The sequence below is a fragment of the Mustela putorius genome, unplaced genomic scaffold (assembly GCF_011764305.1).
Source record: "Mustela putorius furo isolate JIRA1106 unplaced genomic scaffold, ASM1176430v1.1 tig00000580_pilon_pilon_pilon, whole genome shotgun sequence".
In the NCBI taxonomy this organism is placed as follows: domain Eukaryota; kingdom Metazoa; phylum Chordata; class Mammalia; order Carnivora; family Mustelidae; genus Mustela; species Mustela putorius.
Genome location: NW_025421423.1, coordinates 8974378 through 8997913, shown reverse-complemented (window position 1 = coordinate 8997913; position 23536 = coordinate 8974378). Strand labels below are relative to the sequence as shown.

The window sequence follows — 23536 nt, the reverse complement described above, 5'->3', positions numbered from 1 at the left end:
CATAGCCAGAATATATGAAGAACTCTCAAAATGCAACAAAAAGAAAATGAACAGTCCAATTAAAATGGGCAAGAAATATGAATGACACTTTACTAAGGAGAATATAAGGATGGCAAAAAAACCTCCCAAACATTAGTTATTAGGGAAATGTAGATTAAAATTATGATGAAATGTGGCTCTATACCTATGTATATGTACATGTATATGTAAAATACATGTATATTTTACCCATTCTAATATATATATATATATGGAAAGCAACTATAACTCATACATTTCTGGTAGGAATGCAAAAATGATAACAGCTACTCTGGAATACTGGCAGTTTCTTATAAACCTAAATATATACGATTCTTTATCCACTGTGCCATTCTGAAATTTACCCTAGAGAAATGAAAATTTATTTTCGGGTATAAATTTTATAACAGCTTTATTCATAATTGCCAAAAACTGGAAACAACTCAAATGTCTTTTAACAGGTAAATAAAGAAACTCCAGTACATCCATACAGTGGAATGCTACTCAGCAATTAAGTCCTGGATGGAGCTCAAAATCTTTATGCTAAGAGAAAGAGGCCGGAGACCGGTGGCTCATATGGTTCCTTTAATATGATATTCTGGAAATGGTAAAACTGTAGAATAAAAAGCAATTTAGTCTTTGCAAGATTTATGAGTAGGTGAAAGGAGGGACTAACAAAGGGATAGCACAAGGGAGTGTTTAGGGTGATAGACAAGTTCTGTGTTCTGATTTTGGCAATAGGTACATGAATCTATATACATTTTAATAGTCATAGAACTATATACTAAAAGAGATAAAATCAATTTTACTATATATTTTACTGTATAATAATTATTATGATTTTGTTCTATCTCACACCAAAAAAAGGATATTTGTTGTAACAAGAAGAATTCATATAACTGGGTTTTAAAGGATTCATACTTGTTTTTGAGGCAATCACACAGTTAATGAACACTGGTTGGGTTTATTGCTGACCATTGTCCCATCTGATTAACATGCTTCTTTCCATTTTTTAATATGCAATTGATTATTATTGAGTCTTTTCGACTAGGAGTCAGGCTATTTTTACAAGTTAGCTAACCAAATCTCTGATATAATGCATTCCTTATTGCTTTTATAGTTCATAAAACATTTCAGATAATTAGGGATGACAAGCAGGCTTGAGTTGGGGCCTAGGCTTTGCAACATATTAATTATATAACTTTAGGCTTAAACTCTCTTTGGTTAGCTTAGATTAATTTCTTACTTTTAAAATGATCATACGTGTGGGGTTTAAGTGAGGTGATGTGTGAAATCAGCCTCAAAAATTGCTGGTCCAGAATGGTGAATACAATAGATTCTTCTTCAAACTTCACTTCCCAGCTGTTTATTTCACTTTTTTACTTTTTCTCTCTTCTTCCCCTTTATTTTCCTTCTTCCTTCTCATTGGGTCCATGGCAAATATTTATATATGCATTGGTGAACTTGGACTTACTGGGATAGATCAATTATTATGCTTAAAAATTTCTTTGAATTCTTACGGGTAAGAGGAAGTAAAATGGAATGGGAAAATCAAACCATTCTGGTGGAATTCTTCTTAAAGGGGCTTTCTGGTTTCCCAAGTCTTGAGCTACTCTTTTTTGTGCTAATCTTAATAATGTATGTTGTCATCCTTCTGGGCAATGGCACCCTTATTTTAATCAGCATCTTGGACTCCCACCTTCACACCCCTATGTACTTCTTCCTGGGGAACCTCTCCTTCTTGGACATCTGCTACACCAGCACCTCCATTCCCTCCACGCTGGTGAGCTTCCTCTCAGAGAGAAAGACCATCTCCTTCTCTGGCTGTGCGGTGCAGATGTTCCTTGGCCTGGCCATGGGGACAACAGAGTGTGTGCTCCTGGGCATGATGGCCTTTGACCGGTATGTGGCTATCTGCAACCCCCTAAGATACCCTGTCATCATAAGCAAGGATTCCTTTGTGCCCATGGCAGCTGGGACCTGGATCATAGGAGTCATCAACTCTGCAGTACAAACTGTGTTTGTAGTACAATTGCCTTTCTGTAGGAATAACATCATCAATCACTTCTCCTGTGAAATTCTGGCTGTCATGAAACTGGCCTGTGCTGACATCTCAGGCAATGAGTTCATCATGCTTGTGGCCACAACATTATTCACTTTGATGCCCCTGCTTTTGATTGTCATCTCTTACTCATTAATCATCTCTAGCATCCTCAAGATCCCTACTTCTGAGGGGAGAAGCAAAGCTTTCTCCACCTGCTCAGCCCACCTGACTGTGGTGATAATATTCTATGGAACCATTCTCTTCATGTACATGAAGCCCAAGTCTACAGAGACACTTAATTCAGTTGAGTTGGATGCTACAGACAAACTTATATCTCTGTTCTATGGGGTTATGACTCCCATGATGAATCCTTTAATCTATAGTCTCAGAAACAAGGATGTGAAGGAGGCAATGAAATATCTATTTAGCAGAAGGTTATTTAGCAAGTGAATGGAAAAGGTCTTGAATTGTGAACACACTGGACATTGTTGAAACTTTAGAATTATGTTAGAATTTTGGTTAATTTTACTTTTTTGTAGTTTCATATATTATTTAATTTTAATTTAATTTAATTTTTTGATGACATACAGCTTTACAGTATCATTACATGCTCATTAGAGAGAATTTGCAAGATACAGGACAGTAATGTGAGGAAAATAAAGAGATCACCTATTATTCTAATACTAGGAGATGGCTACTTTCAATCATTTTGAACAATATCTTCCATATTCTATATATATTGCAGTTTTGGAATTGGATATTATATGTCATTTTATGTTCACTTTTTTACATAGTCCTATTTCATAAGCATCACTTCATCAAATCTTTCAAAATAAAGAAGCAGCTCTTTTTTGTGTGTGAAAAAAGCAAATCAGAAAGACCCCCAAATAGTATACCCATATTCTCCAGTGGAGAGCCTTGTGTTGTAGTTTCACACTAATCTCAAAATCCTCCTAAGTCTTTAGAGACTATTTTCTTGCTCAATACTTGGAATGTTTTTCTGTATAACTAAGGGTGCTAAGCATTTGGGACTATCGAGGGAATGGATAAATGGACCTTAAGGGTAGAGCCTATGCAATCAATTAGGATATCCTTGTTTTATCTCCTTTCTATGTTTCAGCTTACATATTAGCACTAGCATAAAGAAAATTTTACAAAATTAAAACTGGGTTAGGAAAGCAGTCTACTGGTCTAGATAATAATGTGGACAAGTGTTCGTTTGGGTGGGGTCATACCCGTGCCCATTTAGAAGAAGCCACATTTCTTTGATATCCTGAGGTCATTCCAATATTTTCCAAAACTTAGAAGAAGCTCTAAGTTCTTGATTTTTGGTGTAGGCCTGCATCAATGTCTTGTCTCTGTTACTAATAACTTTGTGACCTTAGTAATCTGAGGTCTGAGTAGAAGATTGAGGGATGTCAGACAGGATGTGACATTATCTCAATTTACCTTGGCTTTCTTCTCAAATTTTTACTCTATTTGAAGAACATTTCTAATTTACAGGGGAGAGAGTGTGTGTTCAGGAGTGAGGCACATTCTAGGAAATCCATTTGGCTGGATAAATTTTACATTGATGGAACAGTGAATTCAGAGGATGTTGGACATTAACGTGTTTTACATAGGCAAATAAATATTTTTGGGATTTGGGTATATATTAATGTCACTTTTCCAAATTCAATTTTAATTTTAGTGGCAGGAATACCAGTCATAAACTCTTTTTAATTATCTCCAGCTTCAATCATAGTTATTCACAGATTAAATCTGATGACAAAGTCTATTATGACTATTGATGTATCAGTTTCACACCTTGGTGAAATACACTATAAAAACCTATTAGTTTCCATATACATTCTCATAGGACTTTTTTCTCCTTAAGAGTTTCAGGTAGGTGGAAAACCTCTGGAGTCAAGCATATTGTATTTGACCTATAGGCCATCTTGGATACTCAGACTCTACTTTTGTTTTTTTTCTCAGAGCCTAAAATCAACTGCTTCCATGCTTTTTGGGGTGACAGATCTAGGTTCTGGTCTTATATCAGACTTACAAATTTTTTATAGAAAATTAAAGCAAGTAGAAAATTAAAAAATATATATTTATTTGACACAGAGCAAGGGAGAGAGAAAGACAGAGAGCAAGCACAAGCAAGGGGAGCAGCAGGCAGTGGAGAAGCAGGCTCCCCACTGAGCAAGGAACCCCGTGTGGGGCTCCAGCCCAGGGCCCTGGGATCTTGACCTGAGCCAAAGGCAGCTGCTTAACCAACTGACAGGCGCCCCAAGTAGAAATTCTAATATGCATATTTCTTCCCATAGGAAAAGACCAGGAGTGTTTTCTCTCTCTCAGCATTGTAGAATAAAGGTCTGAAGGTCTGAAGAAAAAAAAGGCGAGTCATTTGTCTTGATGTACCCATGTGTTTACATTTGCTGGGCAAATATGTTATCACTACATGTCCTGGAAATTGTCTTGATTCTGAGTCACTTGTCATTTATACTTCCATAACACACTAAACCGTCATTTTAGTTACAGCAGTTATCCCCTTTTATTGAAATCATGTGATTATATTTTTCTCACTACCTATTGGACAGGTAGAGACTGAGTCTTGGGCATTTTTATATTCACAGATATTCTTACTATCATCTTCATTGAGTAGGTGTGCAACAAGTGTCATGTAAACAGAGGTTATCAGAAAATATAAAGCACCAAATAGAAACATGGGTAAAAGACATGAGTACATTGGAGAACAATGTGGAGATTCCTTAAGAAATTAAAAATAGATCTTCCCTATGATCCTGCAATTGCACTCCTGGGTATTTACCCCAAAGATACAGATGTTGTGAAAAGAAGGGCCATCTGTACCCCAATGTTTATAGCAGCAATCGCCACGGTCGCCAAACTGTGGAAAGAACCAAGATGCCCTTCAACGGACAAATGGATAAGGAAGATGTGGTCCATATACACTATGGAGTATTATGCCTCCATCAGAAAGGATGAATACCCAACTTTTGTATCAACATGGACGGGACTGGAAGAGATTATGCTGAGTGAAATAAGTCAAACAGAGAGAGTCAATTATCATATGGTTTCACTTATTTGTGGAGCATAACAAATAACACGGAGGACATGGGGAGATGGAGAGGAGAAGGGAATTGAGGGAAATTGGAGGGGGAGATGAACCATGAGAGACTATGGACTATGAAAAACAACCTGAGGGTTTTGAAGGGGCGGGGGTGGGAGGTTGGGGGAGCCAGGTGGTGGATATTATGGAGGGCACACATTGCATGCAGCACTGGGTGTGGTGCAAAAACAATGAATTCTGTTACGCTGAAAAGAAATTTTTAAAAAAAGTAAAAAAAAAAAAAAGACATGAGTACAGAACACATAAAAGAAAATATTAAAACATACACTAGTCCATCAGCAGATGAATGGATCAAGAAGATGTGGTATATATACACAATGGAATACTATGCAGCCACCAAAAGAAACGAAATCTTGCCATTTGCGACAACATGGATGGAACTAGAGGGTATCATGCTTAGCGAAATAAGTCAAGCAGAGAAAGACAACTATCATATGATCTCCCTGATATGAGGAAGTGGTGATGCAACATGGGGGCTTAAGTGGGTACGAGAAGAATAAATGAAACAAGATGGGATTGGGAGGGAGACAAACCATAAGTGACTCTTAATTTCACAAAACAAACTGAGGGTTGCTGGGGGGAGGGGGGTTGGGAGAAGGGGGTGGGATTATGGACATTGGGGAGGGTATGTGCTTTGGTGAGTGCTGTGAAGTGTGTAAACCTGGTGATTCACAGACCTGTACCCCTGGGGATAAAAATATATGTTTATAAAAAATAAAAAATTAAAAAAAAACCATACACTCAAGTTAAATTTCTCTAGTAATTAAAAATTTCACTTAAAGCAATGATGAGATACTATTTTTATGTCCTTTAGATTAGAAAAAAGAAACCCTAAGCTATTTGTCAGTATTCAGTGATGATAAGAGCAAGAAAAAATCGGCAACACTGTAACACTGGTGGGAGCATAAATTAGTGTTACCTTTTAGATTCATAAGAATCTTCATTTATTTTGATGAAATCAAAGACAGAATTTAAATGTTCTGGATTCTATTTTAACAAAATAATTTGAACTTGTTTTGTTAAAATATTTCATTTATGAAGGAATTTGAAGTTGTTTCCATAAATAAAATGAACTTATTTTGATATTTCAGTAACTTGAACTTATTTTGTTAAAAATAAATTTAAGGAGGCTCCTGGGGGGCTCAGTTGTTTAAGCATCTGACTGTTCAATTCAGCATAGGTCGTAATCTTTTTTTTTAAAAGATTTTTATTTATTTATTTGACAGAGAGAGATCACAAGTAGGCAGAAAGGCAGGCAGAGAGAGAGGAAGGGAAGCAGGCTCCCTTCTGAGCAGAGAGCCCGATGTGGGACTTGATCCCAGGACCCTGAGATCATGACCCGAGCCAAAGGCAGCAGATTAACCGACTGAGCCACCCAGGCGTTCCCCTCCCCCACTTTTTTTTAAGATTTTTATTTATTTAAGCATAGGTCATAATCTTGATCAAGCCCAACGTCTGGCTCCACACTCAGCCAGGAGTCTGCTTGAGGTTCTTTCCCTCTCTGTCTGCCCCCCCCAAATAAATAAATCTTGAAAAAAAATTTTTAAAGATCATTCAAAAGTATCTAGCTTTAAGGTGTGTCTTTGGATGCTCAGAAGAGCAAATGATTTTAGCTTGATTTATTATATTTTTTTAATCTTTTTTTAAAGTAGGCTCCATGCCCAGTGTAGAGCCCAATGTGGGGCTTGAACTCATGACCCTGACATCTAGACCTGGGCTAAGATTAACCGACTGAGCCACACAAGCCACCCTATTACATGTTTTATAATGAAAATCAGGCTCCTTTCTGAACTATGGTTATCACTAAGTTGTTTAGTTATAATTTATTTTCAACCTCGTTTTTTAAACCTTTATGTATTACCTGACTATATCTTTTCCTTTCTTGCCTAATCTTTTCCCGTCTTCCTTCCTTCAAGAAAAGAAAATTCTTCCTTCTTTTAAGAGTGTGTATTTCTTTAGGAATATTTGCAATGTAAAATATATTTATTAAAAAAGTCAACTTTTACTAGAAGCTAAATTATAAAGTAAACTTAAAATTGTATAGGAAATAATCCATACTTCTAAAATGGTTGAGTGTGAGTGTGCACATGTATGCATTTGTGTGTGTGTATGTGTGTTTGTATATGTGTAAGAGAGAAGGAGAAAGATGGAAAGATTGAGAGATAATTCAGCTGGGAAATTTTGATGACAATACATGAGCTCCTTTATGATTTTTGTGTGAAACAGAGTAATAGGCCTCCTGTAATTAGGTCTTTAGGGCTTTATTTCTGAAGTCTCATACATTTTATCCATATTTCAATCATGAAGCAATTTAATGTTGTACACAAAGATTTAGAGAAGTCCTTAAGAACATTTAAATTGTGTCTAAAAGCACGGAGCTGATTCTTTAGTTATTTGTGGGTCTCCACAATGGGACAGTATTTCAATCTAGGCTTCATGGGCACATTGCCCCGTTCCTGAAATTAACGGCTGTTAATTTTCTTCCTTTTTTTTTTTTTTAAATGGAGGAATATAATGGTGCTTCCTTTGATCTAGAAGAATTTATCTCCATAATCACGCTTGTAACAATCATTTTTCTACAAATGTCAAACAATCAAAGAATTTCTATGACAAAATGATTACTCACCAGGAACTGCCTCTTTGGAGCCTCAGCTACTAATGAGGAGTTATAAAGATTGGCTGCCAATAGAAAAACGATGAAATTATCTGTTGTTGCTGCAACCTAGAAGGATAGGCAGTGTCTGGTTTGAAGGTAAGTTACTGCAAAGACAGGAAACAAACTCATCATCTATAAGCAAGAATTGGACTGATGGGTGAAAGGTGCCAAGTTTGAAAATGGAATTTTTTCTTCACTGAGGAGAGACTGTTAGAAATAGAGTTTAGAGCTCTATTCACTGAGATGTAGTGGGGAAGAAAGAGCTTTAAGACCAAAAGAACACTTCTGCATGCAAAAGCCATTGTGCAACAACAAACTGAAAGGAATTTGCCCAGCAGTTATTAATTACTTTTTATTAATGTGTAGCTTTTTAGTGCATTACAAAGTATTTGGACACCATTACCTACTTGAGCTAATTGAGGCTCACTACAGGGTTTATAGTAGACTATGTGTTCTGTACTATAAAATTAATAACAAGTCTTCCTTGGTTCCCTAGCAATACTCAGTTCTATTTGGTTCAGTCAACGGATAACAAGGTGAACTATATGCCAGGTTCTGTTCTTTATACAGAGATTACATATGAGGAGGATACTATGACCAATTTGGATAAAAAAAAAAACCCTGAACATTATAATTTCCCGAGACCTGAAAAAGATAATTTACTAAAACTGTGTGTACCCAGAAAGAGACCTGCTTGGGCATTATTCTATGCAGCATTGGTGTTTGCATGCAGTATTAGTGACTATTTTGAATATTTGTTTTTCAATCATGAGGTTATAGTTGTAAAAGTGAGTAACTTTTCTTTCTTTTTATGTTAAGAGGCTTGTTAAAGTGTTAAAATAGTCTTAGTAAAAAAAAGTTAGTCATACGTTTTAAGACAAGGAACACCCTGGTATCTTACTAGAACCCTATTTTTTTGTGGAGTGAATTAAATTTGATATAAGATTTTTTGGATGATTTTTCCTTTTTGGTACCTAATTTGCTGGTTTCCAGAGGCTGAGAGTGAGTGCGATAAAGTGTATTAGAATTTGTATGTAGGATGAAAATTATACCATCTGTTAGAATGCTGTGTGTGATCTGATTAAGCTTTTAAGCTACATATACCTGATCTTATGGAAAGAAATGATGACTATTTCAGAGATGTAAAAAGGGTGTAACAGAGAGAAGAAATTAACAAAGAGGCATGAAGGAAACAACTAACAATGGGATTCACTGTTGTACTAATTGAATTACATATACCAGCTCATTTAATCTTATCAACAAATAACAGGGTTAGGTGTTTTTGTCTTCATTCTATAGCTAGGAATGGTGATGGTCAGAAACATGCCTAGGCCATCTAGTTAATAGGGGGTAGAGATGGCATTTGACCTTAGCCTGCTTCCAAGGCCTCTGTTCTTGGCAATATTATGAAATGTGCTTGATAGAATACATGGCATGGAGATAGCTAATGGAATTTACAGAGATCATTTTTATAGGTGTGCATATAATCTCTACTACTCAAAAATCACTCGTGTATCTAATACCCTTTAGGATCTCAAGTGGTTCGAGACTTAACCTAGAAAATCTGAAAAACTCTTTAAAATGAAAATCTTATAAAAAGTTAAAGAATTTTAAAATCTGTGGAAAAGAGGAGTTTAGAATAGGAAAATCAGATTGGGCTTTGGGTGATCCCAAGGAGGCTAATTATGTCCTGGAAAAAAAAAAGTTAAGTAGACAAAGGCTTCTGAAAAGGGAGGACTCTTGGGTCATGAGAATGGAACAAGAATAATAGCGAGCGTTTATTGAGCTGTAATTTTGTTTGAGGACTTTTACTAGCTCATCAAAGCAGAAATGCATTTAATGGAAAGGAAATGACATTGGATAGAAGAACAGATCCTTAATCAGGTCAAAGAATAGCTTAGAGCCTGATGGTAGAACTGGAGATGGTTATGGGCCTGGAAATCCTTATGATACTAGGTAAAGGGTCCTGAGTATTGAGAATGTAACTTTATGTAAAGTATCTTTGAGTCTTCAATTCCCATCTAGTATATAATACTGAACAAGTTAGAATAATTTTCAAACATACAGGGTTTGAAAATTATTTTAACTTTACTATAAAACTGTGATCACCAAGATAGCATGGTACTGGCATAAAAACAGACACATAGACCAGTGGAACAGAGTAGATAGCCCAGATATGGACCCTCAACTCTATGGGCAAATAATCTTCGACAAAACAGGAAACAATATATAATGGAAAAAAGACAGTCTCTTCAATAAATGGTGCTGGGAAAACTGGACAGCTATATGTAGAAGAATGAAACTCGACCATTCTCTTACACTATGCACAAAGATAAACTCAAAATGGATAAAAGACCTCAACGTAAGACAGGAATACATCAGAATCCTAGAGGAGAACATAGGCAGTAATTTCTTCAATATCAGCTACAGCAACTTCTTTAAAGATATGTCTCTAAAGGCAAAGGAAACAAAAGCAAAAATAAACTTTTGAGACTTCATCAAAATCAAAAGCTTCTGCACAGCAAAGGAAACAGTCAAGAAAACAGGCAACCCACGGAATGGGAGAAGATATTTGCAAATGACAGTACAGACAAAAGGTTGATATTCAGGATCTATGAAGAACTCCTCAAACTCAACACACACAAAACAGACAATCATATCAACAAGTGGGCAGAAGATATGAACAGACACTTCTCCAAGGAAGACATACAAATGGCTATCAGACATATGAAAAAATGTTCATCATCGCTAGCCATCAGGGAGATTCAAATCAAAACCACATTGAGATATCACCTTAGACCAGTTAGAATGGCCCAAATTAGCAAGACAGGAAACAACATGTGTTGCAGGGGATGTGGAGAAAAGGGAACCCTCTTCCACTGTTGGTGGGAATGCAAGTTGGTGCAGCCACTTTGGAGAACAGTGTGGAGATTCCTCAAGAAATTAAAAATAGAGCTTCCCTATGATCCTGCAATTGCACTACTGGGTATTTACCCCAAAGATACAGATGTAGTAGAAAGAAGGGCCATCTGTACCCCAATGTTTATAGCAGCAATGGCCACGGTCGCCAAACTGTGGAAAGAACCAAGATGCCCTTCAACGGACAAATGGATAAGGAAGATGTGGTCCATATACACTATGGAGTATTATGCCTCCATCAGAAAGGATGAATACCCAACTTTTGTATCAACATGGATGGGACTGGAAGAGATTATGCTGAGTGAAATAAGTCAAACAGAGAGAGTCAATTATCATATGGTTTCACTTATTTGTGGATCATAAGGAATAACACGGAGGACAAGGGGATTTAGAGAGGAGAAGGGAGTTGGGGGAAGTTAGAAGGGGAGGTGAACCATGAGAGTCTATGGCCTCAGAAAAACAATCTGAGGGTTTTGAAGCGGCAGGGGGTGGGAGGTTGGGGGAACCAGGTGGTGGGTATTAGAGAGGGCATGGATTGCTTGGAGCACTGGGTGTGGTGCAAAAACAAGGAATACTGTTATGCTGAAAATTAAACAACAACAACAACAAAAAATATACAGGGTTGTGTCCTATGGCAGGAGATAGTTTGATATATTATACCACTAGAAAAGTGAATGAAAGGTGAATCTCAAAAGCTTAAATGTTGTTTGTTGTATGAATATGTTGTTTATTTTATGAATAAGCAATATAGTCATAAAGTGCCAAAATTTTGAAAAGTACTAAAAGAGGTATAGTATATAGCCTACCTTCCACTCCTGTTAATAAGCTCATAAGCTATCCATTTCCTTTTCTGGAGATAACTATTCTTTTTTCTTTTTCTAAAGATATTCTATGTGTGAGCAAAATGTGTTTATGTATATGTATCACACGTATATATATACTCTTTTTTACACAAATGTTAGTGTGTCATATATACTGAACATTACTTTTTCAATTGCTATTTCTTATTTGAAAAGATTGATTGATTGACTTTAGAGAGAGAGCATGTGAAAGTGAGTGGAGTGGGGCAAGGGTGGCGCGGGTGCGGAGGGAGTAAGAATTTGAACCAGACTCTACACTGAGTACAGAGCCCAATGCAGGGCTTGATCCCACGATTCTGAGATCACCACCTGAGCTGAAACCAAGAGTCAGACACTTAACTGACTGAGCCTCCCAGGTGCCACTCCACTTAATATTTCTTAAAGATCTTTCCACATCAATACATAAAAAGCCCCATGTTCTTTTTGACAGCAGAATAGTATTGCATTATTTCTATGTCCCCTTTTCCTGGGCATTTGAATTTTTTATGCATCTATTAATACAAACAGTACTTTAATGAATCAATGTATATGTAAATCACTTTATTCATGTGCCAGGCATAACTGATGAGGATTACCTAGAAGTAAATCTGTGGTCAAAGTTTACATGTATGCTTTGGTGATTTTTATAAATATTGCCAAATTGTCCTCCTCAGAAGATGTACTAATTTGTGTATCCACTGAGAATGTGCAGGAGTTTCTGTCTCCTCACCCTTAGGCAGCAAGTCATTAGAGGTGACACCATGCTTTGTCTCTATGAGATACCAGTGCATAGCCACCTAAAAGAATGGATCACAGAGATGTTAGGAAAATTCTCAGGTCTCTCTATGATTTTGGTCCCTGAGTTTCTTAAAAACTTTTTTCAGAATAGAAACATACATATATGTATATATATAATTTATATATATGTTTATATATATACACCTTTATATATAGTTTTTATTATCTAAACTTTAATGTACCAACTAACATAAAGATGTCAATTAATAGGCACAATTCATATATACATATGTATGTATATGACTAATAAATATTTTTTACTGATAAACTTATTATAGGTCATACATATATTTGTTGTATATAATATGTAACTATGTACTATATATCATATACTATTATGTATATTATATCCTTAGGCTATAGTCTTAGATGTAGAATTTGGTGGAAAATTATGCATTATAATAATTTATGCAATTAAAAAAAAGGAAGTTATTTGATGATCTATAAGAATTTAGATAATATATTACATTTTCATCTGAGGAAAATTCTGCAAATGTACTCTAACAGAACCAAAATGTGAATTAAAATACAGTCCTGAAGATTCAGAATAGAAGAGAAAGAGAAGGGGGAAGAACTGATGGTGATCAATGAGTAGGTATATAGAGAGGTAAATACATTGATAAAAACTGTCCAAATATGTAATTGTAAGAGCTGATAAAGAACTCTCAAAAAGATGCATTGTAAGGAAATTATAAACACGTCTACATTATCTCACTATTTGTGAATTTGAGGATACAGACAGAGGAATAAAAGTATTCTTGCAGTTCTGTCTTCATTTAGTGTTTGAAGGATAACTTAGGATATTAGACAATACTCTAGTGGAAAAATAGTTAATTTTATGAACAAAATGTTGGTTCTTATAAGTCAAATTATGAGCATGGTGAAAGAGAAGGAATCTACATACGGAATGCCAAAAGTGAGTAGAGTGTTCAAGTTAATGAAAACAAATAGTAAATGACACCTTAACTAATGAAAATAAGTAACTAGAAAAAAAGAGAATGCAGTAATGCAAAATAAATAAATAATAAAAATTAAGTGTATGGAAAGAAAGTAATGAAGTTCATTAATAATTGTATTTTTATTTTTTATTTTTTAAAAATTTTATTTATTTATTTGACAGACAGAGATCACAAGTAGGCAGAGGGGCAGGCAGTGAGAGAGGGGGAAGCAAGTTCCTCACTGAGCAGAGAGCCCAATGCGGTGCTACATCTCAAGACCCTGGGATCATGACCCGAGCTGAAGGCAGAGGCTTTAACACACTGAGCCACCCAGGTGCCCCAATAATTGTATTTTTAAAGTGAATGGACTGGATGCTGTCATGAAAGACAGAGACTGTAAAAGGAGATTGAAAACATTTTTTTAAAAAATTTTATTTATTTTTAAATTTCTTTTCAGTGTTCCAGAATGAAATTTAAACCCAGATATATGTTACTTATAAGTAGTATACGCAACAAAGTGAGAAAGAAAAGTTGAAAATAAAGGGATGCACAAGAGCAGGCAAAAGCAAACTAAAAGAAGGCAGGAATGTAATAGCAATATCATAAAAGTGGAATTTAAACTACAAAACATGATAAAGACAGGTCAATTAATAATATTGACAATTTATACAAATTATCGGCTATAAACAACACAGAAGCTAAGCATATTAAAAAATTCCTAGCTAATCCAGGAGCATGGAACATTTTTCCATTTCTTTGTGTCTTCCTCAATTTCTTTCATGAGTACTTTATAGTTTTCTGAGTATAGATTCTGTGTCTCTTTGGTTAGGTTTATTCCTAGGTATCTTATGGTTTTGGATGCAATTGTAAATGGGATTGACTCCTTAATATCTCTTTCTTCTGTCTTGCTGTTGGTGTAGAGAAATGCAACTGATTTCTGTGCATTGATTTTATATCCTGACACTTTACTGAATTCCTGTATAAGTTCTAGCAGTTTTGGAGTGGAGTCTTTTGGGTTTTCCACATATAGTATCATATCATCTGCGAAGAGTGATAATTTGACTTCTTCTTTGCCGATTTGGATGCCTTTAATAAATATTGTGAAAATGTCTATGCTACCTAAAGCAATCTACACATTTAATGCAATTCCTATCAAAGTACCATCCATCTTTTTCAAAGAAATGGAACAAATAATGCTAAAATAGCCAAAGGGATATTGAATAGCCAAAGGGATATTGAAAAAGAAAGCCAACGTTGGTGGCATCACAATTCCGGACTTCAGGCTCTATTACAAAGCTGTCATCATCAAGACAGCATGGTACTGGCACAAAAACAGACACATAGATCAATGGAACAGAATAGAGAGCCCAGAAATAGACCCTCAAATCTATGGTCAACTAATCTTCGACAAAGCAGGAAAGAATGTCCAATGGAAAAAAGACAGCCTTTTCAATAAATGGTGCTGGGAAAATTGGACAGCCACATGCAGAAAAATGAAATTGGACCATTCCCTTACACCACACACAAAAATAGACTCAAAATGGATGAAGGACCTCAATGTACGAAAGGAATCCATCAAAATCCTTGAGAACACGGGCAACAACCTCTTCGACCTCTGCCGCAGCAACATCTTCCTAGGAACAACGCAAAAGGCAAGGGAAGCAAGGGAAAAAATGAACTACTGGGATTTCATCAAGACCAAAAGCTTTTGCACAGCAAAGGAAACAGTTAACAAAATCAAAAGACAACTGACAGAATGGGAGAAGATATTTGCAAACGACATATCAGATAAAGGACTAGTGTCCAGAATCTATAAAGAACTTAGCAAACTCAACACCCAAAGAATAAATAATCCAATCAAGAAATGGGCAGAGGACATGAACAGACATTTCTGCAAAGAAGACATCCAGATGGCCAACAGACACATGAAAAAGTGCTCCATATCACTCGGCATCAGGGAAATACAAATCAAAACCACAATGAGATATCACCTCACACCAGTCAGAATGGCTAAAATCAACAAGTCAGGAAATGACAGATGCTGGCGAGGATGCGGAGAAAGGGGAACCCTCCTACACTGTTGGTGGGAATGCAAGCTGGTGCAGCCACTCTGGAAAATAGCATGGAGGTTCCTCAAAATGTTGAAAATAGAACTACCCTATGACCCAGCAATTGCACTATTGGGTATTTACCCTAAAGATACAAATGTAGTGATCCAAAGGGGCACATGCACCCGAATGTTTATAGCAGCAATGTCCACAATAGCCAAACTATGGAAAGAACCTAGATGTCCATCAACAGATGAATGGATCAAGAAGATGTGGTATATATACACAATGGAATACTATGCAGCCATCAAAAGAAATGAAATCTTGCCATTTGCAACAACGTGGATGGAACTAGAGCGTATCATGCTTAGCGAAATAAGTCAAGCAGAGAAAGACAACTATCATATGATCTCCCTGATATGAGGAAGTGGTGATACAACATGGAGGCTTAAGTGGGTAGAAGAAGAATAAATGAAACAAGATGGGAATGGGAGGGAGCCAAACCATAAGTGACTCTTAATCTCACAAAACAAACTGAGGGTTGCCGGGGGCAGGGGGTTTGGGAGAAGGGGGTGGGATTATGGACATTGGGGAGGGTATGTGATTTGGTGAGTGCTGTGAAGTGTGTAAACCTGGTGATTCACAGACCTGTACCCCTGGGGATAAAAATATATGTTTATCAAAAATAAAAAATTAAAAAAAAAATTCCTAGCTATATGAGCAGAATGTGCTTACAGATATTTATATAGCATCAATTAAATATAGATGACAAAATAATTATATCACAAATTTGAATAACACATTAAATAAACTTGATTATATGTCTACATGTATGCATGTATTATGTAACTATATATCATATATGTTTCCCCAAGAGAATTAAAATTTTTTGTTAGTATTTACAACATGGATCAAGTAATTGACTGCCAAAATCTCCGTAACTAGAGAATTACATGTTATGTTGTCTTATAATAAAAACTAAAAAAATTAACAAAAATCAAACACAAATATCCAATGACTAGGTGTGCAGAGAATATACACTTGGATAGCTGTTGGCTATCCAGGTGTATATGGATATATTAACTTTTCATTGTAGCCAATGAAAAGAACATTTTATGTCAAAATCTAAGTTTTTAAGAAAACTAAGTATTTTAAGGGCATTAATCAGAGCTAGAAATAGAAAAGAAAGAGGAAATATTAAGGAATTTAGTTCTTGTTTCACGAAATTAGAAAATTCCAGATAACCTTTAAAAATTTACAAACAAAACTTGTTAAGAAAACAAGAAAAAAAGTGGAAAGGATATTTTGATCCAAAAGCCCCCCTCCCCTTTTTTTGAGAAGAACTATGATATAGGAAAACCCTTTGTGAGACTAAAATAGAAAAAAAATCACTTAAGGATAGTAATGGAAAAGAAAATAGAACTTCTCAAAGGGAAATTACAGATTATAAGGATCAAATGCAACTCTATGACAGCAAATTGTAGGAAAATATCAAGTATCAAAATGAACTTCTCTCAAATCACTATGTTGAAGTCTTGCTTCTTTCTAACAGTCACCTTTCCTTGGTCCAGTATTTCTTTTGAAACATTAGTACTGTCAATTAGATTAAAAGGTGTTCTAGTCTTTGAGCCAAGTTCTCTGCAGATTGAAAAATTAAGAATTTATACTATGCAGCCATATAGCTGAGGTTTAACTCTTAGTTCTACTGTTTACTTAGCTGTATGACTTTAGGCAAATTACTTGACTTTTCTGTGCTTTATTTTCCTCCTCTAATATTAAAGATGATGAAGCTGATCACAGTAATTGCCTAATAGGTTTGCTCTTCAGACTAAATAGGTAATGCACAAAGCAAACCATTAGTAAGGGATTGACACAGTGAGAAATGTTAGTCATTCTTTTGTCTTTCATTTTGTTTCTTTAGCCAACAAATATTTTTGAACAACTGTCTCTGATTCCACTTTATCATAGGTATTGGGACTATCGATGTAAATAATAAGAGTACCTACCTTTATCAAGTTTACATGCTACTATGCAAGAGAGATGGTAATCATAATATTATAATTTCAAGGAGTGACAAGATCATTGGTTTATTGTATGGTGCTTTGTATTCAGTAAATATGGTTTATTATTTAGTTACACATAATACAATGTTAATTTTTATTATAACCTCTAGTTTACGTGTGAGATGATAAATATGGCAAAAAGCCTACGCTTTATTAAGGAAGACTTAGGCTTGAATCTTACTTAGCTGTGCTTTATATTTACTTTTAGTCAAGTTTATTTAATATTTACACTTTAGTTTACCTATCTGTAGACTGTGGATGATAATAGCTCTCTCTCAGCACTGTGATGAGATTCAGTAAATTACATGCTGTATTGTGTGTGGCTAAAAACATGCAAGTTTCCTCTTCCCGCCCCCCTCTTTATTCATATCTTACCTCTCTTTGGTTCACTTTTATTTACTTTCTTTTTTGTTTTTTTCTTTCCCTTTTTCCTTAAAATTTTTTTTTTCTCTCTGGGAGTATGGTATTTATAAACTGGTACACATTTGAAAGTAATCATAATGAGTCACATATTTTGTTTTAAAAAATTCTAATGTCTTACAGGTAAAACAGAAACAGTGCAATGGAATGGGAAAATCAAACCATTCTGGTGGAATTCTTCTTAAAGGGGCTTTCTGGTTACCCAAGTCTTGAGCTACTCTTTTTTGTGCTAATCTTAATAATGTATGTTGTCATCCTTCTGGGCAATGGCACCCTTATTTTAATCAGCATCTTGGACTCCCACCTTCACACCCCTATGTACTTCTTCCTGGGGAACCTCTCCTTCTTGGACATCTGCTACACCAGCACCTCCATTCCCTCCACGCTGGTGAGCTTCCTCTCAGAGAGAAAGACCATCTCCTTCTCTGGCTGTGCGGTGCAGATGTTCCTTGGCCTGGCCATGGGGACAACAGAGTGTGTGCTCCTGGGCATGATGGCCTTTGACCGGTATGTGGCTATCTGCAACCCCCTAAGATACCCTGTCATCATAAGCAAGGATTCCTTTGTGCCCATGGCAGCTGGGTCCTGGATCATAGGAGTCATCAACTCTGCAGTACAAACTGTGTTTGTAGTACGATTGCCTTTCTGTAGGAATAACGTCATCAATCACTTCTCCTGTGAAATTCTGGCTGTCATGAAACTGGCCTGTGCTGACATCTCAGGCAATGAGTTCATCATGCTTGTGGCCACAACATTGTTTATATTGACACCACTGTTATTAATTATTATCTCTTATACATTAATCATTATAAGCATCCTCAAAATTCGCTCTTCTGAGGGGAGGAGCAAAGTCTTCTCCACCTGCTCAGCCCACCTGACTGTGGTGATAATATTCTATGGAACCATTCTCTTCATGTACATGAAGCCCAAGTCTACAGAGACACTTAATTCAGTTGAGTTGGATGCTACTGACAAACTTATATCTCTGTTCTATGGGGTTATTACTCCCATGATGAATCCTTTAATCTATAGTCTTAGGAACAAGGATGTGAAGGAGGCAGTTAAACACCTACTGAGAAGAAATATGTTTAACAAGTAAATTGGAAAGGGACCAGTAAGTTTTATAATTGCAATGTGGAAATCAATTAGAGAAACCGAAGAGCCAAACAGATAGATTCTTGCAGCTATGTCAAATTCATCTCTCAAAGCTCTCAAGCTCTCAAGTATTACTTGGCTGCAGTCATAATGAAAATAAGTAAATAAATGCGCATGTTTTAGGAGTCGATTGTAGTTTGTTCTTGTTCTTGTTGTTGAAGAGCTTGATTTTAAGGGCAAGTAGAGGGGTTGTATAATAATGAGAGAGATTTCCAGACAAAAGTTAAGCTTGTATTAAAATCATAAAATTTTTTTTTAAATAACATTATTTCCAAAACCAATTTCATGCTTTATTACTTTCTTTATAAGACAAAATGAAAATTGGTTTCAGATTTTTAAAACTCAGTTAAAATTAAGAATTTACAGTACTGTGATTACTAGAAGAATCTGATTTACCTGGAGTCTATTCAGATATATAATGCTGATTCTCCTCTGTCTATGTAGCTGTATACTCTTAAACCTTTTGGTTCTAGAATAGTATTATATTTTTAAAACTTTTTGTTCTCTCCACCTATGAGGCATTAAGTTATTATTATTTTCTGCTTTCAACATATCCACTTTGACAACCTTCTTCCCAAAGATCTTCTGATACATCGGCTTGACTGCTTTGGACTTGGAACCTAATACCTAATTTTTGAAGCCACTTCAAAATTAAAAAGTAAATAACTTCTGAGTGAACTATCCACAGATGAAAGTAGAGCTGTATCTTTTCCTTTGTCCCACTGGCTAACCATGAAGTATGTTGCTGATCCAAAAGGAATTCTGTTAACTAGGGAATGGTGGGTCTACCGTTAGATGGTTTTTACATATGATTTTAATCTTGGATTTGTATTTCTTTGTTCTGTTATGGTAACCTTCAGCTTTAAAAACATTTACTTTTTTATCATTTTATTTTTCCTAATCTGAATTGCACACTTTAAATATTGTGTTAGATTTTACTATTCAATATTTCATCTTTTTTCTTTCCTGCTATCATATTATCCTCAGAATTTTTTATTTAAAAATTTAAGTAATTTAGTTTATGTGTCTTTTATAATTTCAGAACACTTTAAGGTATTAAGTTAATTAGTTTTATTCTTTTGTTTAATTGCTTTAGTTTTTAAATGCTGCTTAAAACCCCACATTATTTAAGTATTCATTTTTATTTAGATTTTAAAATATTCTTGGCTTTCTATTTTAGTCTTTAATGTTTTTAAGTCTTGTGTTTATTTTTAATTGTAAGATAGAGATTTATTTCCCCCTAACAGTTCAGAAAGAGGCAGCAGTGAGCTTTTTCTAGGACGCCACACCACAAAGAGAAATGACTCCTTTATTTCATTGTAATGCTACTTCTTTTCTTTTTTTTTTCCTTTTTATTTTAAATTTTTTATTTTTTATAAACATATATTTTTATCCCCAGGGGTACAGGTCTGTGAATCATCAGGTTTACACACTTCACAGCACTCACTAAAGCACACACCCTCCCCAATGTCCATAATCCCACCCCTTCTCCCAAACCCCCTCCCCCCAGCAACCCTCAGTTTGTTTTGTGACATTAAGAGTCTCTTATGGTTAGTATCCCTCCCGATTCCATCTTGTTTCATTTATTCTTTACCTACCCCCCAACCCCCACCCCTGCCGTTGCATCCCCCCTTCCTCATATCAGGGAGATCATATGATAGTTGAGACATTTCTTTTTCAAGATTTTATTTGTTTGACAGAGAGAAAAAGCACAAGCAGGGAGAGTGGCAGTCAAGGGACAGGAAGAGGAAGGAGCAGGCTCCCTGTGTGAAGCAAGGAGCCCTGCTCAACCCCTGGGTCCTGGGATCATGACCTGAGCTGAAGACAGATGCTTAACCTACTGAGCCTCCCAGACACCCCTAGAGACATTTTTTTTTTTATAAGACATCCTTGATATTCCCCTTGCTAATGGCCTTTAAGTCCATGAAAGATTTTCCCGTTATTTTTTATTTTTTTTTTTTTTAATTTTTTATTTTTTATAAACATATATTTTTATCCCCAGGGGTATAGGTCTGTGAATCACCAGGTTTACACACTTCACAGCACTCACCAAAGCACATACCCTCCCCAATGTCCATAATCCCACCCCCTTCTCCCAAACCCCCTCCCCCCGGCAACCCTCAGTTTGTTTTGTGAGATTAAGAGTCACTTATGGTTTGTCTCCCTCCCAATCCCATCTTGTTTCATTTATTCTTCTTCTACCCACTTAAGCCTCCATGTTGTATCACCACTTCCTCATATCAGGGAGATCATATGATAGTTGTCTTTCTCTGCTTGACTTATTTCGCTAAGCATGATACGCTCTAGTTCCATCCATGTTGTTGCAAATGGCAAGATTTCATTTCTTTTGATGGCTGCATAGTATTCCATTGTGTATATATACCACATCTTCTTGATCCATTCATCTGTTGATGGACATCTAGGTTCTTTCCATAGTTTGGCTATTGTGGACATTGCTGCTATAAACATTCGGGTGCATGTGTCCCTTTGGATCACTACATTTGTATCTTTAGGGTAAATACCCAATAGTGCAATTGCTGGGTCATAGGGCAGTTCTATTTTCAACATTTTGAGGAACCTCCATGCTGTTTTCCAGAGTGATTTTCCCGTTATTTTTAAAGGAAAATAACTTGGCCTCTTCAAAAATGAGATGTCATTTGTGATTCTATAAATTCTGAGGTAGCTTGAAAATGTCAAGGTGTGTATGCCATGACTTTGAAAAGACTGACATTAAAAATCATACTTTCTGTTTACCATGAGATTGGGGAAAATGAATTTTTGGGATTTTTATAAGCCAGAGAAAATGTACTTATTTACTATAATCTTGAGTTATCACATCCATGAAATATCTTGACTTCAGAAGGATAAGAAGTTTCTCAAGTTTCTGTGAATGGGATATTAATTGTCTCTTTTAGGTTACCTTGAGACTTGGGGAAACCATGTCCTGTACAAGAAATGAATGCTGAGGGAAGATCGACTAAAGCGACAAATAAACAAATTTTTTTCTGGCCAAATTTCCCCATGTGTCAAAAAAGAAGATTACTTTGGACAGATGTAGATTAGTGTCTATAGCTTGCTTGATACTCATATTGGTCTGAAACATAAATATGTTAAGCATTTAGCTGTTGTTGCAGTTGAGAATTGCAATTGCAAATTGCTACTGCAATTTTGGTGGAATGTTTAATAATTTAATATCCATACTTATTGAGAAGTATAGGTGTGCTCATTTTTAGATGTTTGGATTCAGGTAGAAGGCATGCCAGTCTATCATTAACAACAGTGTCTCAACAAGTGCAGATCAGAGCAGTTTCTCATCTTTTCTGGAAATAGCTTTATCCTCAGGTATAGTTTTTTCACCTTAAGTTTTTTTTTTTTTTTTTTTTTCTCAGAGAGAGATCACAAATAGGCAGAGAAAGGAGGGGAAAGCAGTCTCCCTGCTAAGACTCCATCCCAGGACCCTGAGATCATGACCTGAGCCAAAGGCAGAGACTTTTAACCCAATGAGCCACCCAGGCGCCCCCACCTTAAGTTTTTAAATAAGCACTGTGTGAGGGCGCATTAACTGGACCCCAGGCAGAAAGTAGCTTGGAATATAGAGTCATCAGGACAATTGACCCAGTCTGAAGTAAAATATGTGGAGCTTTCTAGTAAATTCCTACGTCTCTATCACCTGGACACAAGTAATTCTGTCCCAGAATCTGCTCATATTGCAGGTCTACTGGCTAGATAAGAACTACACAGATACTCTATTATAATGATATTTTCCACAATTTACTTTGAAATTTGTTTATTTGCTTTATATCTGTTAGACATCACAGAGTGACAGTTTTTTTTTTAAGACTGTATTTATTTATCTGACAGAGAGAGAGATCATAAGTAGGCTGAGAAGGAAGCAGAGAGAGAGCAGGGGACGCAGGCTCCCTGATGAGCAGAGAGCCCGATGTGGGACTCGATCCCAGGACCCTGAGATCATGACCTGAGCAGAAGGCAGAGGCTTAACCTTCTGAGCTACCCAGGCACCCCTAAAGGTTTTTTTTTTTAATATTTTATTTATTTATTTGACAGAGAGAGAGAGAGATCACAAGTAGCCAGAGAGAGGGGGAAGCAGGCTCCCTGCTGAGCAGGGAGCCCCGTGTGGAGCTTGGCTCGATCCCAGGACCCTGAAATCATGACCTGAGCTGAAGGCAGAGATTTAACCCACTGAGCCACCCAGGTGCCCCGGCAGTTTTTGTTTTGTTTTGTTTTGTTTTTAACTTACTTTTATTCTCTTTTGTTCTGTTTCACTAAAATCATTAGAAATACATTTCACAGGATTCCTGGGAGCTCATTGATACTCTGTAGTAAGAAAATGAACTTCATATTGTTATAGTATTTAGAATTAGAAATATTTTATGTCTTATGTAATCTGTGTTATAGGAGGAATCTTAATTTTTCAGTAATCAAAACCTAGTTTTAAATAGTCCACAGCCATTTTTAAGTACCAATACATTTTTCAAATAAAATTC

The 23536-nt window shown here is 36.1% G+C and overlaps 2 protein-coding genes across 2 annotated transcripts; both read left to right on the top strand.

Annotated features, from left to right (window-relative positions):
• The first annotated feature begins 1555 nt into the window (after positions 1–1555).
• Positions 1556–2512, top strand: LOC101677845 (olfactory receptor 13C9). Its single transcript, XM_004747729.1, has one exon. It carries the CDS (start codon positions 1556–1558, stop codon positions 2510–2512), a length of 957 nt encoding a protein of 318 aa, XP_004747786.1.
• Positions 2513–18018: 15506 nt separating this feature from the next.
• LOC101677555 (olfactory receptor 13C2) lies at positions 18019–18975 on the top strand. The gene has a single exon (XM_004747728.1). The coding sequence runs from the start codon at positions 18019–18021 to the stop codon at positions 18973–18975; it is 957 nt and encodes a 318-aa protein (XP_004747785.1).
• The last annotated feature ends 4561 nt before the right edge of the window (positions 18976–23536 follow it).